Source organism: Petromyzon marinus, chromosome 73 (genome assembly GCF_048934315.1).
Source record: "Petromyzon marinus isolate PM22_M1 ecotype Great Lakes invasive population chromosome 73, UKy_Petmar_22M1.pri1.0, whole genome shotgun sequence".
In the NCBI taxonomy this organism is placed as follows: Eukaryota; Metazoa; Chordata; class Hyperoartia; order Petromyzontiformes; family Petromyzontidae; genus Petromyzon; species Petromyzon marinus.
This window is the reverse complement of record NC_133739.1, coordinates 6,895,503-6,915,502: the sequence shown is the minus strand read 5'-3', so window position 1 is coordinate 6,915,502 and position 20,000 is coordinate 6,895,503. Positions and strand designations below refer to the sequence as shown.

The 20,000-nt window shown below is 48.5% G+C and overlaps 1 protein-coding gene across 7 annotated transcripts in view; it reads left to right on the top strand.

The window, feature by feature from the left end:
• The window catches only part of LOC116957384 (X-linked retinitis pigmentosa GTPase regulator-like), a 91,360-nt gene that overhangs the window by 68,764 nt on the left and 2,596 nt on the right, over window positions 1-20,000 (top strand). For 5 of the 7 annotated variants that reach the window (XM_076055867.1, XM_076055870.1, XM_076055869.1 and 2 more), the window contains 2 exons: window positions 3,430-3,577; window positions 14,834-15,190. In XM_076055867.1, the coding sequence (XP_075911982.1) occupies window positions 3,430-3,577; window positions 14,834-15,134 (449 nt within the window). In that variant the 3' untranslated portion in view covers window positions 15,135-15,190. Of the gene's footprint in view, window positions 1-3,429; window positions 3,578-14,833; window positions 15,191-20,000 lie in introns of those variants that run through there. The other 2 variants (XM_076055873.1, XM_076055874.1) reach the window with 2 other exon arrangements.

The window sequence follows — 20,000 nt, the reverse complement described above, 5'->3', positions numbered from 1 at the left end:
TCCCTTCTCTACGCTTGCGAAACGTGGACCCCCCTAATGGAACATCTTCGCTGGTTAGAAACATTTAAGCTGGCCTGCCTACGTATCCATACTGGGTTTAACCAGACTGGATTGTGTGAGGAGCTCACAAATCCTTGAAAGATCTGGGCAAGGTCCCATCGGTGAGTTCCTCCGGCGGGCAATGCTATGTTGGCTGGGCCATGTAGCCCGCATGCCCAGCCACCGCATGCCGAAACAGCTTTTGTTCGACCGGATCGAGGGGGCTAAATGGGCGCGGCACGGGCTAGAGAAGAGATGGAGTGATGTAGTACAGGAGGACGTGGAGCTGAGTGGACTTGCTGATGACCGGTACCAGCGGTGTCAAGATCGGCCTCTGTGGAGGAGGCTCGTGAAGGACGCTACTGGGCAGGTGGAGGTAGTTGCCATCCAACAACAACGGAGGGTGGAGGAGCGACGCTCACAACAACGAGCGGAGCGCCGGGTGGCTAAAGCACAGCAGGTTGGCACAGTAGGGGGCACAGGTGGTGCATCAGCCAGTCATCTCAGTCATCTCAGTCAGTCGACCCGTGGCACCTGGGTCTGCCCCGTGACCTCCTGCCAGCGGGCGTTCAACACTTCACGTGGCCTCAAGGTGCACATGGCCTGGCACAAGCGTCGTGGTGACGTCACCGCCACTTAGTGGTGAATGGCGGTTGTTGTTGGTAGTGGTAGTAGTGATAGTGATGGTGGTAGTGGTGGTGGTAGTGGTAGTGGTGGTAGTGGTGGTAGTGGTGGTGGTAGTGGTGGGGGTGGTGGTGGTGGTGGTGGTAGTGGTGGTGGTAGTGGTGGTGGTAGTGGTGGTAGTGGTGGTGGTAGTGGTGGTAGTGGTAGTGGTGATGGTAGTGGTGGTAGTAATGGTGGTGGTAGTGGTGGTAGTGGTGGTGGTGGTGGTAGTGGTGGTAGTAGTGGTTATAGTGGTAGTGGTGGTAGTAGTGGTGGTATTGGTGATGGTAGTGGTGATGGTAGTGGTGGTAGTGGTGGTAGTGGAGGTGGTGGTGATGGTAGTGGTGGTAGTGGTAGTGGTGGTAGTAGTGGTGGTAGTAGTGGTGGTAGTCGTGGTAGTGGTGGTAGTGGTGGTAGTGGTGGCGGTAGTGGTAGTAGTGGTGTTGGTAGTAGTGGTGGTGGTGAGGGTAGTTGTGGTGGTAGTAGTAGTGGTAGTGGCGGTAGTGTTAGTGGTGATGGCGGTGTTAGCCTTCGTTTTATTTGGTTGCCACGCTGCCTAGGAGATGTTAACTACCTCGCCTGGTCTACGGTAGGTCCTTGGCTTCGATCCCACACCCTGACCAATGCCTGCTGCTGCTGTCTAAGTTTGGAGTCTCTCTCCCCGTGGTGGTCACTGCGTGGATTTTCCTCTGGCTCCCCTCCACTTTTAGAATCAACGCCACCGACGCTTTTAGTAGTCGCTACCTGCGGCTAGGTGGTGATGATATCAGCCGCTCGACTGAGCTGCTAACGTTTGTGATGGACAGGTCGCCAGTGAGGCCTTGCATGGACTTAGTTTCGTTTTAGTGTGGGTCTCTGTGGGTCTCTGTGAGTCTCTGTGGGTGTCTGTGGGTCTCTGTGAGTCTGTGTGTGTCTGTGGGTCTCTGTGAGTGCCTGTGGGTCTCTGTGGGTCTCTGTGGGTCTCTGTGGGTCTGTGTGTGTCTGTGTGTGTGTCTGTGTGTGTCTGTGGGTCTCTATGGGTCTGTGGGTCTCTGTGGGTCTCTGTGAGTCTGTGGGTCTCTGTGGGTCTCTGTGGGTCTCTGTGGGTCTCTGTGAGTCTGTGGGTCTCTGTGAGTCTGTGTGTGTCTGTGGGTCTCTGTTAGTCCGTAGGTCTCTGTGTGTCTCTATGAGTCTGTGTCTGTGGGTTTCTGTGAGTCTGTGGGTCTCTGTGAGTCTCTGTGTGTGTCTGTGGGTCTCTGTGGGTCTGTGGGTTTCTGTGGGTCTCTGTGAGTCTGTGGGTCTCTGTGGGTCTCTGTGAGTCTGTGGGTCTCTGTGAGTCTCTGTGTTTCTGTGGGTCTCTGTGAGTCTGTGGGTCTCTGTGAGTCTGTGGGTCTCTGTGAGTCTCTGTGTGTGTCTTTGGGTCTCTGTGGGTCTCTGTGAGTCTCTGTGAGTCTATGGGTCTCTGTGAGTCTCTGTGGGTCTCTGTGAGTCTATGGGTCTCTGTGAGTCTCTGTGGGTCTCTGTGAGTCTGTGGGTCTCTGTGAGTCTCTGTGAGTCTATGGGTCTCTGTGAGTCTCTGTGGGTCTCTGTGGGTCTCTGTGAGTCTCTGTGAGTCTATGGGTCTCTGTGAGTCTCTGTGAGTCTATGGGTCTCTGTGAGTCTCTGTGAGTCTGTGGGTCTCTGTGAGTCTCTGTGAGTCTATAGGTCTCTGTGAGTCTCTGTGGGCCTCTATGATGATGATGACGTCAGCCATTTGGTTCATCTGCTACCAAGTTGTGATGGCGAGGTCCTATATCTGAACAAAACACCTCAGTGGGGCATCACCAACCGGTAACACGAACTTCGTTTAGTTGTGGTACGGATCTCTGTGACCATAGGTCTCTGTGGGTTTCTGTGGGTCTCTGTGAGTCTGCGTTAATGGTGCGTTTGAAGCACTACCCTGTGTCTCACTAGCAGTGTCTCACTACCCAGTGTCTCACTACCCAGTGTCTCACTAGCAGTGTCTCACTACCCAGTGTCTCACTACCCAGTGTCTCACTAGCAGTGTCTCACTACCCAGTGTCTCACTAGCAGTGCCTCACTACCCAGTGTCTCACTAGCAGTGTCTCACTACCAGTGTCTCACTACCCAGTGTCTCACTACCCAGTGTCTCACTAGCAGTGTCTCACTACCCAGTGTCTCACTACCCAGTGTCTCACTACCCAGTGTCTCACTAGCAGTGTCATACTACCCAGTGTCTCACTACCCAGTGTCTCACTACCCAGTGTCTCACTAGCCGTGTCTCACTACCCAGTGTCTCACTACCTAGTGTCTCACTACCCAGAGTCTCACTACCCAGTGTCTCACTACCCAGTGTCTCACTACGCAGTGTCTCATTAGCAGTGTCTCACTGCCCAGTGTCTCACTACCCAGTGTCTCACTACCCAGTGTCTCACTACCCAGTGTCTCACTAGCAGTGTCTCACTACCCAGTGTCTCACTACCCAGTGTCTCACTACCCAGTGTCTCACTACCCAGTGTCTCACTACTCAGTCTGTCACTACCCAGTGTCTCACTAGCAGTGTCTCACTACTGTGGGTGTCTGTGGATCTCTGCTAGTCTGTCTGTCTCTGTGAGTCTGTCTGTCGCTGTGAGTCTCTGTGGGTGTCTGTGGGTCTCTGTGAGTCTATGGGTCTCTGTGGGTCTCTGTGATTGGTGACACCTGGACACATTGAGACTTCAATAATTGGAGAGTCTCTTTCTCTTCCAGCACCAGGGACAAACACTCAGCGGAGTCTTCGACGATTTCATTCACTCCAAGCGTCTCGAGCTCACTCACGTTCCTACCCCTGCCCTCCTCTTCCTCTCCCACGGGGACCACCTCTAACTACGAACGTTCGACTTACGAACTTTCAGAGGTACGAACAAAGTGTGTTCCCGTACGTCCAGTTGCAGCTGTTAGGACTGAGAGTCTTAGGTTCTAACCGCCGTGCGATAGATGATGGCGGTGGTGGAATCTACATCTGCAGAACGTGCAGAACCAGTGGCATCTACATCTGCAGAACGTGAAGAACCAGTGACATCTACATGCTACAGAACGTGAAGAACCAGTGGCATCTACATCTGCAGAACGTGAAGAACCAGTGACATCTACATCTACAGAACGTGAAGAACCAGTGACATCCACATCTACAGAACGTGAAGAACCAGTGGCATCTACATCTGCAGAACGTGAAGAACCAGTGGCATCTACATCTGCAGAACGTGAAGAACCAGTGGCATCTACATCTACAGAACGTGAAGAACCAGTGGCATCTACATCTGCAGAACGTGAAGAACCAGTGGCATCTACATCTACAGAACGTGAAGAACCAGTGACATCTACATCTACAGAACGTGAAGAACCAGTGGCATCTACATCTACAGAACGTGAAGAACCAGTGGCATCTACATCTGCAGAACGTGAAGAACCAGTGGCATCTACATCTACAGAACGTGAAGAACCAGTGACATCTACATCTACAGAACGTGAAGAACCAGTGGCGTCTACATCTGCAGAACGTGAAGAACCAGTGGCATCTACATCTGCAGAACGTGAAGAAATAGTGGCATCTACATCTGCAGAACGTGAAGAACCAGTGGTATCTACATCTGCAGAACGTGAAGAACTAGTGGCATCTATATCTACAGAACGTGAAGAACCAGTGGCATCTACATCTACAGAACGTGAAGAACTAGTGGCATCTACATCTGCAGAACGTGAAGAACCAGTGGCATCTACATCTGCAGAACGAGAAGAACCAGTGGCATCTACATCTGCAGAACGTGAAGAACCAGTGGCATCTACATCTGTAGAACGTGAAGAATCAGTGGCATCTACATCTGCAGAACATGAAGAACCAGTGACATCTACATCTACAGAACGTGAAGAACCAGTGACATCTACATCTGCAGAACGAGAAAAACCAGTGGCATCTACATCTGCAGAACGTAAAGAACCAGTGACATCAACATCTGCAGAACGTGAAGAACCAGTGGCATCTACGTCTGCAGAATGTGAAGAACCAGTGGCATCTACATCTGCAGAACGAGAAGAACCAGTGGCATCTACATCTGCAGAACGTGAAGAACCAGTTGCATCTACATCTGCAGAACGTGAAGAACCAGTGGCATCTACATCTGCAGAACGTGAAGAACCAGTGGCAGCTACATCTACAGAACGTGAAGAACCAGTGGCATCTACAGAACGTGAAGAACCAGTGGAATTTACATCTGCAGAACGTGAAGAACCAGTAGCATCTACATCTGCAGAACGTGAAGAACCAGTGGCATCTACATCTGCAGAACGTGAAGAACCAGTGGCATCTACATCTGCAGAACGTGAAGAACTAGTGGCATCTACATCTGCAGAACGTGAAGAACCAGTGGCATCTACATCTGTAGAACGTGAAGAATCAGTGGCATCTACAGAACGTGAAGAACCAGTGACATCTACAGAACGTGACGAACCAGTGGCATCTACATCTGCAGAACGAGAAGAACCAGTGGCATCTACATCTGTAGAACATGAAGAACCAGTGGCATCTACAGAACGTGAAGAACCAGTGGCATCTACATCTGCAGAACGTGAAGAACCAGTGGCATCTACATCTACAGAACGTGAAGAACCAGTGGCATCTACATCTGCAGAACGTGAAGAACCAGTGGCATCTACATCTACAGAACGTGAAGAACCAGTGACATCTACATCTACAGAACGTGAAGAACCAGTGGCATCTACATCTACAGAACGTGAAGAACCAGTGGCATCTACATCTGCAGAACGTGAAGAACCAGTGGCATCTACATCTACAGAACGTGAAGAACCAGTGACATCTACATCTACAGAACGTGAAGAACCAGTGGCGTCTACATCTGCAGAACGTGAAGAACCAGTGGCATCTACATCTGCAGAACGTGAAGAAATAGTGGCATCTACATCTGCAGAACGTGAAGAACCAGTGGTATCTACATCTGCAGAACGTGAAGAACTAGTGGCATCTATATCTACAGAACGTGAAGAACCAGTGGCATCTACATCTACAGAACGTGAAGAACTAGTGGCATCTACATCTGCAGAACGTGAAGAACCAGTGGCATCTACATCTGCAGAACGAGAAGAACCAGTGGCATCTACATCTGCAGAACGTGAAGAACCAGTGGCATCTACATCTGTAGAACGTGAAGAATCAGTGGCATCTACATCTGCAGAACATGAAGAACCAGTGACATCTACATCTACAGAACGTGAAGAACCAGTGACATCTACATCTGCAGAACGAGAAAAACCAGTGGCATCTACATCTGCAGAACGTAAAGAACCAGTGACATCAACATCTGCAGAACGTGAAGAACCAGTGGCATCTACGTCTGCAGAATGTGAAGAACCAGTGGCATCTACATCTGCAGAACGAGAAGAACCAGTGGCATCTACATCTGCAGAACGTGAAGAACCAGTTGCATCTACATCTGCAGAACGTGAAGAACCAGTGGCATCTACATCTGCAGAACGTGAAGAACCAGTGGCAGCTACATCTACAGAACGTGAAGAACCAGTGGCATCTACAGAACGTGAAGAACCAGTGGAATTTACATCTGCAGAACGTGAAGAACCAGTAGCATCTACATCTGCAGAACGTGAAGAACCAGTGGCATCTACATCTGCAGAACGTGAAGAACCAGTGGCATCTACATCTGCAGAACGTGAAGAACTAGTGGCATCTACATCTGCAGAACGTGAAGAACCAGTGGCATCTACATCTGTAGAACGTGAAGAATCAGTGGCATCTACAGAACGTGAAGAACCAGTGACATCTACAGAACGTGACGAACCAGTGGCATCTACATCTGCAGAACGAGAAGAACCAGTGGCATCTACATCTGTAGAACATGAAGAATCAGTGGCATCTACAGAATGTGAAGAACCAGTGGCATCTACATCTGCAGAAAGGTGAAGAACCCGTGACATCTACATCTGCAGAACGTGAAGAACCAGTGGCATCTACATCTGCAGAACGTGAAGAACCAGTGGCATCTACATCTGCAGAACGTGAACAATCAGTGGCATCTACAGAACGTGAAGAACCATTGGCATCTACATCTGCAGAACGTGAGAACCAGTGGCATCTACATCTGCAGAACATGAAGAACCATTGGCATCTACATCTGTAGAACGTGAAGAATCAGTGGTATCTACAGAACGTGAAGAACCAGTGGCATCTACATCTACAGAACGTGAAGAACCAGTGGCATCTACAGAACGTGAAGAACCAGTGGCATCTACATCTGTAGAACGTGATGATCCAGTGACATCTACATCTACAGAACGTGAAGAACCAGTGGCATCTACATCTGTAGAACGTGAAGAACCAGTGACATCTACATCTGCAGAACGTGAAGAACCAGTGGCATCTACATCTACAGAACGTGAAGAACCAGTGGCATCTACATCTGCAGAACGTGAAGAATCAGTGGCATCTACAGAACGTGAATAACCAGTGGCATCTACATCTGCAAAACGTGAAGAACCAGTGGCATCTACATCTGCAGAAAGGTGAAGAACCCGTGACATCTACATCTGCAGAACGTGAAGAACCAGTGGCATCTACATCTGCAGAACGTGAAGAACCAGTGGCATTTACAGAACGTGAAGAACTAGTGGCATCTACATCTGCAGAACGAGAAGAACTAGTGGCATCTCCAGCTGCAGAACGAGAAGAACCAGTGGCATCTACATCTGCAGAACGTGAAGAACCAGTGGCATCTATATCTGCAGAACGTGACGAACCAGTGGCATCTACATCTGCAGAACGTGAAGAACCAGTGGCATCTACATCTGCAGAACGTGAAGAACCAGTGGCATCTACATCTGCCGAACGTGAAGAACCAGTGGCATCTACATCTGTAGAACGTGAATAATCAGTGGCATCTACAGAACGTGAAGAACCAGTGACATCTACATCTGCAGAACGTGAAGAACCAATGGCATCTACAGAACGTGAAGAACCAGTGGCATCTACATCTGCAGAACGAGAAGAACCAGTGGCATCTACATCTGTAGAACATGAAGAATCAGTGACATCTACAGAATGTGAAGAACCAGTGGCATCTACATCTGCAGAAAGGTGAAGAATACGTGACATCTACATCTGCATAACGTGAAGAACCAGTGGCATCTACATCTGCAGAACGTGAAGAACCAGTGGCATCTACATCTGCAGAACATGAAGAACCAGTGGCATCTACATCTGTAGAACGTGAAGAATCAGTGGTATCTACAGAACGTGAAGAACCAGTGGCATCTACATCTACAGAACGTGAAGAACCAGTGGCATCTACATAACGTGAAGAACCAGTGGCATCTACATCTGTAGAACGTGAAGAACCAGTGACATCTACATTTACAGAACGTGAAGAACCAGTGGCATCGACATCTGTATAACGTGAAGAACCAGTGACATCTACATCTGCAGAACGTGAAGAACCAGTGGCGTCTACATCTACAGAACGTGAAGAACCAGTGGCATCTCCATCTGCAGAACGTGAAGAACGAGTGGCATCTACATCTGCAGAACGTGAAGAACGAGTGGCATCTACATCTACAGAACGTGAAGAACCAGTGGCATCTCCATCTGCAGAACGTGAAGAACGAGTGGCATCTACATCTGCAGAACGTGAAGAACCAGTGGCATCTACATCTACAGAACGTGAAGAACCAGAGGCATCTCCATCTGCAGAACGTGAAGAACGAGTGGCATCTACATCTACAGAACGTGAAGAACCAGTGGCATCTACAGAACGTTAAGAACCAGTGGCATCTACATCTACAGAACGTGAAGAACCAGTGGCATCTACAGAACGTTAAGAACCAGTGGCATCTACATCTACAGAACGTGAAGAACCAGTGGCATCTACAGAACGTTAAGAACCAGTGGCATCTACATCTACAGAACGTGAAGAACCAGTGGCATCTACATCTACATCTACGGGAGTTTCTACAAAGCTCAAAGCCATTCAACCCGCGTTTGGTGTCCACGCCGTTCATCGCGTTTAGAATCTTGGGCAGTTGAGTTGGGCTCACTAACGACTCGACTTACGAACACAGAACCTCCTGGCATCACAACTCGTTCGTACGTAGAGGAGTCCCCGTATCCTTCAAGGTCTCCCTCCCTTCCCCCAATCTTCCTCGGGCCTACCCCCAAGGTACCCTGGGCGTTTTCCCCCATTTTCTTCCCACCACTCTTCAGCCAATCACCTTCACCACTCTCTCCCGTGGATATCCTACCCGACGCAACCTGTCAATCATCCCCTTCCGTGTCCCCGCCCACTCCAGTGTCGGATTTCTACCCTCCAATCACCTTGCATCACCCACCCCCGCCCCCCCTGCTTCTAACCAATCCCCTTTGAGCACACCCCCCCCTCTTCCCCTCTGCCCCGTCAATTAACCAATCGGAGAGGGGCTTGTTTTTACTTCCTGTCACGTGGTGTCTACCATATCAGGTGAGTAACGTTGGTAGTGATAGAATCCCTACACTATACTCTACCTACTACACTATACTCTACGTACTAAACTATATACTACACTACTCACTATACTCTACATACTACACTATACTCTACGTATTACACTATACACTACACTATATACTACACGCTACACTATACACTGCTATAAACTACACTATACACTACACTATACACTACACTATACACTACTATAAACTACACTATACACTACACTATACACTACACTATACACTACACTATACACTACACTATACACTACTATACACTACTATACACTACACTATACACTACACTACTATACACTACACTACTATACACTACACTACTATACACTACACACTACGCTACACTACTATACAATACACTACTATACACTACACACTACGCTACACTACTATACAAAACACTACACACTACACTACTATGTCTGAACCTCTGATGCCTGGGTTCGAGCCCTGGTTCTCGATGTTGTCTCTTTGCTATGGAACGAGGTAACACAGTGGCCCAATGAGACAAATTTCAGCTGCTGCTTTGGTTTTGGTACAAAATCCTGGCCAACAATAACTCTGATACTGAACTCATACCCACACTCATTGAGACCCATACTCACAGAGACCCACAGAGACCCACAGAGACCCACAGAGACTCAGACCCATACTCACAGAGAACCACAGAGACCCATACTGAGACCCACAGAGACTCACATCGACTCATAGAGACTGACATAGTCCCACAGAGACTCACATAAACTCATAGAGACTCACATGGACCCACAGAGACCCACATAGACTCATAGAGACTCACATGGACCCACATATACTCATAGAGACTCACATGGACCCACAGAGACTCATAGAGACCCACACAGACCCACAGAGACCCACATAGACTCTTAGAGACTCACATGGACCCACAGAAACCCACATATACTCTAAGAGACTGACATAGAGCCACAGAAACCCACAGACTCATAGAGACTCACAAGGACCCACAGAGACCCACATAGACTTATAGATACTCATATAGACCCACAGAGACTCATATAGACTCAGATAGTCCCACAGAGACTCATAGAGATTCATAGAGATCCACGGAGACCCGCATAAACTCTTAGAGACTCACGTAGACCCACAGAGACCCACATAGACTCAGAGAATCTCACAGAGACCCACAGAGACCCACATAGACTCACAGAGACTCATATAGACTCACATAGTCCCACAGAAACCCACATAAACTCTTAGAGACTTATATAGACCCACAGAGACCCACAGAGACTCATTTAGACTCACATAGTCCTACAGAGACTCATAGAGATTCATAGAGATCCACAGAAACCCACATCAACTCTTAGAGACTCACATGGACCCACAGAGACCCACATAGACTCATAGAAACTCACATAGACCCACAGAGACCCATAACCTCACAGAGACCCATAGAGATACACAGAGACCCACAGAGATACACAGAGACCCATAGAGATACACATAGACCCACAGAGACCCATAACCTCACAGAGACCCAGAGGGATACACAGAGACCCATAGAGATACACAGAGACCCACAGAGATACACAGAGACCCATAGAGATACACATAGACCCACAGAAACCCATAACCTCACAGAGACCCATAGGGATACACAGAGACCCATAGAGATACACAGACACCCACAGAGATACACAGAGACCCATAGAGATACACATAGACCCACAGAGACCCATAACCTCACAGAGACCCATAGGGATACAAAGCGACCCACAGAGACCCATACCTATGGAGACCCACAGAGATACACAGAGACCCATACCTATGGAGACCCATTCTAAAACTGAACTATCTTCATGTAATAATAGGGTTTTCCCCCTTTTTTCTGGCATCAAAACTGAAACCTTTTTACAAGGATTCATGTTACAGCATTAACCACAATACCTGCGGTCAAAATGCAAAGAAAAAACACACACTATGATAATATGATGCATTGTCCTTGAAACTGATTGGTCCACACCAAGGGACGGCTTTCTTTTGAGCCTCGACCCAATTGGTGCTCGACCAGATGACGCCAAATCTCTGTGGGAATTGGCGTGATCTGTGTGAAGTCTATGGGAGCCTTTAACATTGAAGTCTATGGGAGACTTTAACATTGAAGTCTATGGGAGCCTTTAACATTGAAGTCTATGGGAGACTTTAACATTGAAGTCTATGGGTAGACACTTTAACATTGAAGTCTATGGGAGCCTTTAACATTGAAGTCTATGGGAGACTTTAACATTGAAGTCTATGGGTAGACACTTTAACATTGAAGTCTATGGGAGCCTTTAACATTGAAGTCTATGGGAGACTTTAACATTGAAGTCTATGGGTAGAGACTTTAACATTGAAGTCTATGGGAGACTTTAACATTGAAGTCTATGGGAGCCTTTAACATTGAAGTCTATGGGAGACTTTAACATTGGAGTATATGAGAGTCTTTAACATTGAAGTCTATGGGAGACTTTAACATTGAAGTCTATGGGAGCCTTTAACATTGAAGTCTATGGGGGCCTTTAACATTGAAGTCTATGGGTAGACACTTTAACATTGAAGTCTATGGGAGCTTTGAACATTGAAGTCTATGGGGATCCTTTAACATTGGAGTATATGGGAGACTTTAACATTGAAGTCTATGGGAGACTTTAACATTGAAGTCCATGGGAGTCTTTAACATTGAAGTCTATTGGAGCCTTTAACATTAGAGTCTATGGGAGCCTTTGACATTGAAGTCTATGGGAGCCTTTAACATTGAAGTCTATGGGAGACTTTAACATTGAAGTCTATGGGAGCCTTTAACATTGAAGGCTATGGGAGACTTTAACATTGAAGTCTATGGGAGTCTTTAACATTGAAGTCTATGGGATACTTTAACATTGGAGTATATGGGAGACTTTAACGTTGAAATTTATGGGAGCCTTTAACATAGAAGTCTATGGGAAGCCTTTAACATTGGAGTATATGGGAGACTTTAACATTGAAGTCTATGGGAGACTTTAACATTGAAGTCTATGGGAGACTTTAACATTGAAGTCTATGGGTAGAGACTTTAACATTGAAGTCTATGGGAGACTTTAACATTGAAGTCTATGGGAGCCTTTAACATTGAAGTCTATGGGAGACTTTAACATTGGAGTATATGGGAGTCTTTAACATTGAAGTCTATGGGAGACTTTAACATTGAAGTCTATGGGAGCCTTTAACATTGAAGTCTATGGGGGCCTTTAACATTGAAGTCTATGGGTAGACACTTTAACATTGAAGTCTATGGGAGCTTTGAACATTGAAGTCTATGGGGATCCTTTAACATTGGAGTATATGGGAGACTTTAACATTGAAGTCTATGGGAGACTTTAACATTGAAGTCTATGGGAGACTTTAACATTGAAGTCTATGGGAGCCTTCAACATTGAAGTCCATGGGAGTCTTTAACATTGAAGTCTATTGGAGCCTTTAACATTAGAGTCTATGGGAGCCTTTGACATTGAAGTCTATGGGAGCCTTTAACATTGAAGTCTATGGGAGACTTTAACATTGAAGTCTATGGGAGCCTTTAACATTGAAGTCTATGGGAGACTTTAACATTGAAGTCTATGGGAGTCTTTAACATTGAAGTCTATGGGATACTTTAACATTGGAGTTTATGGGAGACTTTAACGTTGAAATTTATGGGAGCCTTTAACATAGAAGTCTATGGGAAGCCTTTAACATTGGAGTATATGGGAGACTTTAACATTGAAGTCTATGGGAGACTTTAACATTGAAGTCTATGGGAGCCTTCAATATTGAAGTCTATGGGAGTCTTTAACATTGAAGTCTATGGGTGGACACTTTAACATTGAAGTCTACGGGTGGACACTTTAACATTGAAGTCTACGGGTGGAGACTTTAACATTGAAGTCTACGGGTGGACACTTTAACATTGAAGTCTATGGGTAGACACTTTAACATTGAAGTCTATGGGTAGACACTTTAACATTGAAGTCTATGGGTAGACACTTTAACATTGAAGTCTACGGGTAGATACTTTAACATTGAAGTCTACGGATAGACACTTTAACATTGAAGTCTACGGGTAGACACTTTAACATTGAAGTCTATAGGAGCCTTTAACATTGAAGTCTATGGGCGGACACTAACATTGAAGTCTACGGTTAGACAATTTAACAGTGAAGTCTATGGGTAGACACTTTAACATTTAAGTCTACGGGTAGACACTTTAACATTGAAGTCTACGGGTAGACACTTTAACATTGAAGTCTATGGGAGCTTTTAACATTGAAGTCTATGGGTGGACACTTTAACATTCAGGTCCACGGGTGGACACTTTAACATTGAAGTCTATGGGAGCCTTTAACATTGAAGTCTATGGGAGTCTTTAACATTGAAGTCTATGGGAGCCTTTAACATTGAAGTCTATGGGTGGACACTTTAACATTGAAGTCTACGGGTGGACACTTTAACATTGAAGTCTATGGGAGCCTTTAACATTGAAGTCTACGGGTGGACACTTTAACATTGAAGTCTATGGGAGCCTTTAACATTGAAGTCTACGGGTGGACACTTTAACATTGAAGTCTATGGGTAGACACTTTAACATTGAAGTCTATGGGTAGACACTTTAACATTGAAGTCTATGGGTAGACACTTTAACATTGAAGTCTACGGGTAGACACTTTAACATTGAAGTCTACGGATAGACACTTTAACATTGATGTCTATGGGCGGACACTTTAACATTGAAGTCTACGGTTAGACACTTTAACATTGAAGTCTATGGGTAGACACTTTAACATTGAAGTCTACGGGTAGACACTTTAACATTGAAGTCTACGGGTAGACACTTTAACATTGAAGTCTATGGGAGCCTTTAACATTGAAGTCTATGGGTGGACACTTTAACATTGAAGTCTACGGGTGGACACTTTAACATTGAAGTCTATGGGTAGACACTTTAACATTGAAGTCTATCGGTAGACACTTTAACATTGAAGTCTATGGGTAGACACTTTAACATTGAAGTCTACGGATAGACACTTTAACATTGAAGTCTATGGTTAGACACTTTAACATTGAAGTCTACGGGTGGACACTTTAACATTGAAGTCTACGGGTGGACACTTTAACATTGAAGTCTACGGGTGGAGACTTTAACATTGAAGTCTACGGGTGGACACTTTAACATTGAAGTCTACGGTTAGACACTTTAACATTGAAGTCTACGGGTAGACACTTTAACATTGAAGTCTATGGGTAGACACTTTAACATTGAAGTCTACGGGTGGAGACTTTAACATTGAAGTCTACGGGTAGACACTTTAACATTGAAGTCTACGGGTAGACACTTTAACATTGAAGTCTACGGGTAGACACTTTAACATTGAAGTCTACGGGTGGACACTTTAACATTGAAGTCTACGGGTAGACACTTTAACATTGAAGTCTACGGGTGGACACTTTAACATTGAAGTCCCCAAACTTTCCTGTCATTGCATTCTTCAATGTCCGTCTCTCTTTCCGCGACTCGTAACCTCCACGGATCCGCCCGTGTCTCTCCCTCCACGCCGTTCCGTCCAGGAGTCGTGCGTCCTGGATATCTCTCGCGGAGATCGCGGCGACGATGGAGGTGGTTACGATGAAGATGACGAAGACGACGGTGAAGATGACGACGACGGTGAAGATGAAGATGGCGATCGTGAAGCAGTCGACGATAGTGATGATGACAGCGGTAGTGGTGGTGATGACGATGGCGATGATCAAGTGGCTAGAGTCGTGGACGAAGTGGAAGACGTTGAGGGTGGTGGCGACAACGACGATGATGATGATGATGGGGATGATGATGATGGTGACGATGATGAAGATGGTGACGATGATCTGAAAGGGGAAGATGCCAAGAAAGATGACGTAAAGGATGTAGCTGACAAGGTGGCACAGGTGACTCGTGACGGTGGTGGTGGTGCTGGTGATGATGGTGGTTGTGGTGATGATGATGGTGGTGTTGGTGATGGTGATAGTGGTGGCGATGGTGGTGGTTGTGATGGTGATGATGGTGGTTGGTTGTGGTGATGATGATGTTGATGGTGATGATAGTGATGGTGATGATGGTGTTGATGGTGGTGATGGTGGTGGTGATGATGGTGGTGGTCATGGTGATAGTGGTGGTTGTTGTTGTGGTGATGATGGTGGTGGTGGTGGTTATGGTGATAGTTGTGGTGATGATGGTGGTGGTAGTGGCGATGATGGTGGTCGTCGTGGTGATGGCTGTTGTTGTGGCGATGATGGTGATAGTGGTGGTTGTGGCGATGATGGGGGTGGTCATGGTGATAGCGGTTGTTGTGGCGATGATGGTGATAGAGGTGGTTGTGGCGATGATGCTGAAAGTGGTGGTTTTGGCGATGAAGGTGGAGTGTTGTGGCGATGGTTGTTGCTGATGGCTATAGCGGTGGCTGTGGTGATGGTGATGGTTTGCGGCGATGACAGTGGTGGTTCGTGGCCGTGCTAGAGACCAGTGGGACAGGCGTCCATGACGCCTTCTGGCCAAACTCAATCTGCCAGAGCCACCATCCCACCCCCATCTCGGCCTGCCCCCGGCAACAGGAGAAGCGCCGAGATTGTCCGCGTGGGAATGTTCAGGCCCTCTCGGCGCGGAGGAGAGGCTGCTGCTCCTCCGTCGGGAGGTGGACCTGTAGCCGCCTGGGCCTCTGTGGTATTCGGCAGGTCCGGTAGGACCGGTTCTGGCTCCGGTCATCATGAGGGGTGGACAGTCCTCCACTCGGGGCAGGAGCCTGCCAATAATAATGAAGGGGGCGTGGGAGCGTGGCGGTGAGGTGTGGGAAGCCGTAAGTCCCAGATCTACTGTGGGCTCGCCTCCCAATTAACACGAGGCGAGGAGTGGTGGTGGTGGTGGTTGGTTACAACCCCACCGAAGATGAACATCCGTGGAGGGATGCAGGCAAAGCCGATGAGTCAGATGCCTTCTATGACCTCCTGTCACAGGTGCCGGCTAAAGTGGCCCCTCGGGATAGAGTCATCTTGTTGGGCGACTTCAATGCCCGAGTTGGTCATTATGCTGGCGCCTGGCCTGGAGTGATTGAAGGCAATGGGCCAGATCAGCTCAATGACAACGGCAGGAGGCTGCTAGATTTTTGTGCAGCCCATGGGCTTGTAATTACCAACACGCTGTTCCGGCATCGGCGCATCCACACAACATCATGGATGCATGCCGGGTCCAAGCAAGAACATCTGCTGGACTACAAAATGACGGATCAGTGGATGCGGGCCCATGTCATTGACACCAGGACCTACCGTGGAGCTGATCTGCCCTCTGACCATCGACTTGTCATCTGTAAGATGCGCCTGCCATTCTTCCACTCCGGTGGTGGGTGTACACCCAGGACCCCATTCCAACCTAAGGTGGCCTGGTCTCAGCTAGCTGATGAAAGTTGCAAGCGAGAATTTCAACGTCGCTTGCGGCTGGGGTTGGCATCGTTCCCCACTCCTCCTGATGTCGAGGGTAAATGGGCGAGGTTTAGGACTGTGACTCATGCAGCTGCAATGGCTGCTTTGGGTACGTGGTCCAGACCTCCCCAGAGACCCTGGCTGACAGAGGAGGTGTTCAGGTTGGCTGAGAAAAAGCGACAGGCCCACTGTCATCGGCTACAGCATCCCACGTCGGAGAATGAGGAGGCTTACCGCAGCCTTTGCTCGGAGGTTCGGAGAGCCGTGAGGCGCTGCAAGGATGGGTGGTGGTCGCAGGTTGCTGAGGAGATGGAGTCTGCCTCAATGGCCCCCGATCACAAATCTCCATTTAACTCCATCAAAAAGTAACCTGCAGCGCCACACCTTTTACCATCATTAGGGGAAAAAACGGTGATCCAATCTCCGACCCCCAGGAATAGGTTTGCAGATTTTGCTGAGCGTTTCTGTGAGGTCCTGGGGGAGGGAAAATCCCTCAGCCCAGACAACGTCATTGGGGCAAAGTGGGGATGACCCTGCTGAGGCTGCGGTGCCTCAAATATTGGAAGAAGAAGAAGAAGTCACCCCCTGTGAGTGGCTGGCTGAGGTGCCATCTGTTGAGGAAGTACTGAAGGCGATCCGGAGTCTGAGACCAGGAAAGGCACCGGGCAGAGATGATCTCCCAAGCGAAATACTGAGGAAGGGTGGCGTTTGTGCACAGACTGCCCTATATTACATCATAACAACAGTCTGGACCACTGGACGGGTTCCGCAGGATTGGAAGGATGCCCTGGTGGTCCCCCTTTTTAAGAAGGGGGACCGCACAGACTGTAACAACTACAGGGGCATCTCACTCCTCAGTGTGCCGGGAAAGGTCCTGGCAAGGATTATTCAGCATCGCCTTGCCAGGCACGCTGAGGAGAGGCTTGCGGAGCCCCAATGCGGTTTCAGGAAAGGGCGGTCCTGCACAGATGCCATATTTTCTGTCCGTCTGCTACAGCAGAGGTGTAGGGAATTCCAACAAGCCCTACATCTCTGCTTTATTGACCTGGTCAAGGCCTATGATACCATCAGTAGGCCTGGGCTCTGGGTCGTTCTTCGTGCTTTTGGAGTACCTGACCCTCTGCTCACGATCATTAAGGACCTTCATGATGGTGAGCGGGCCCGGGTAAAACTACGTGGCCGGGAGTCAGAGCCATTCCCTGTACACCTTGGGGTGCGACAGGGATGTCCTCTGGCTCCCACATTATTTAACATCTATTTTGACCACGTAGTTCGTGAAGCCTTCAATAGCTGTACCGGGGGAATCTCCATATGGTACAGATATAATGGGAGGCTAATCAATGCCCGGGTGCGGTCAAGGGATGGCTCCCTATTGCTCAACCACGTTATGTATGCTGATGATTTGGTAATAGCTGCTCAGTCAGAGGAGGAGTTGGAGACGCTGCTGCTGAGACTGGAGCGTGCCACTAAGAGGTGGGGCCTTACCATCAGCCCCACCAAAACTAAGCACCTGCCTGGGTATTTTGTACCATCGGACACTCCACCCCCACAACTCCCAATCGGTGATGGGGCAGTTGTGGAGAGAGTGGAGAGTTTCCCATACCTGGGCAGTGTGCTTATGACTGGCTCCAGTTTAACAGCAGAGGTCTCACTCCGAATCAGTCGAGCGGCAATATCTTTTCATCGGTTGCGTAACGCTGTGTGGAAGCTACCTGGTCTGTCGCTCCGCACTAAGCTTCAGGTCTTCTCGGCCACGGTCATTCCCTCCCTTCTCTTGCGAAACGTGGACCCCCCTAATGGAACATCTTCGCCGGTTAGAAACATTTAGGCTGGCCTGCCTACGATCCATCCTGGGTTTAACCAGACTGGATTGTGTGAGGAGCTCACAAATCCTTGAAAGATCTGGGCAGGGTCCCATCGGTGAGCTCCTCCGGCAGGCAAGGCTGCGATGGCTGGGTCATGTAGCCCGCATGCCCAGCCACCGCATGCCGAAACAGCTTTTGTTTGGCCGGATTGAGGGGGCTAAGCGGGCGCGGCACGGGCTAGAGAAGAGATGGAGTGATGTGGTACAGGAGGACGTGGAGCTGAGTGGACTTGCCGATGACTGGTACCAGCGGTGTCAAGATCGGCCTCTGTGGAGGAGGCTCGTGAAGGATGCTACTGGGCAGTTGGAGGCAGTCGCCCTCCAACAACAACGGAGGGCGGAGGAGCGACGCTCACAACAACGAGCGGAGCGCCGGGTGGCTAAAGCACAGCAGGTTGGCACAGTAGGGGGCACAGGTGGTGCATCAGCCAGTCATCTCAGTCAGTCGACCCGTGGCACCTGGGTCTGCCCAGTGACCTCCTGCCAGCGGGCGTTCGACACTTCACGTGGCCTCACGGTGCACATAGCCTGGAACAAGCGTCGTGGTGACGTCACCGCCACTTAGTGGCGAATGGCGGTTGTTGTTGTGTGTGTCTGCGTGTGAGTATATGTGTGTGTGTCTTAGTGTGTCTGCGTGTGTGTATGTGTGTGTGTGTCTCAGTGTATGTGTCTGTGTGTGTGTCTGTGTGTGTCTGTGTGTGTCTCATTGTGTGTGTGTGGGGAGTGATAGTGTAGTGGTTAGCTCTACGCTCCGCTATGAACCTGGCGACCCGGGTTCAATTCCCGCTCACGGCAAACACCGCCAGTGACGATTATCTGAACCGGTCCTGGGTCTCCCCTAGGACGACTCAGCCTCAAATGAGTACCTGGTGCGGTGTGTAGTAAACATCGCCGCTGGGGAGACAAAGGCGGCCGGGCGTGGTGCTGGCCACCCACCCCCTCGTGTGCTGTACTGGCCTTCATAGGTGCCACTCGCTAACAGCACTTGCCCCTACAGTCTGTTAGAGGCTACACGGGGGATCTTTATCTTTGCGTCTCTACACGGGGGAGTTTTGGTGGTTGCGGTGGTGGTTGCTGTAGTTGAGTTGGTGGTGGTTGTTGTTGTTGATGGTTGTTGTTGATGGTGGTTGTTGTTGATGATGGTGGTTGTTGTTGATGGTGGTGGTTGTTGTTGATGGTTGTTGTTGATGGTGGTTGTTGTTGATGGTGGTTGTTGTTGATGGTGGTGGTTGTTGTTGATGGTTGTTGTTGATGGTGGTTGTTGTTGATGGTGGTTGTTGTTGATGGTGGTGGTTGTTGTTGATGGTGGTGGTTGTGGTTGTTGATGGTTGTTGTTGATGGTGGTTGTTGTTGTTGATGGTGGTTGTTGTTGTTGATGGTGGTGGTTGTTGTTGTTGATGGTGGTTGTTGTTGTTGATGGTG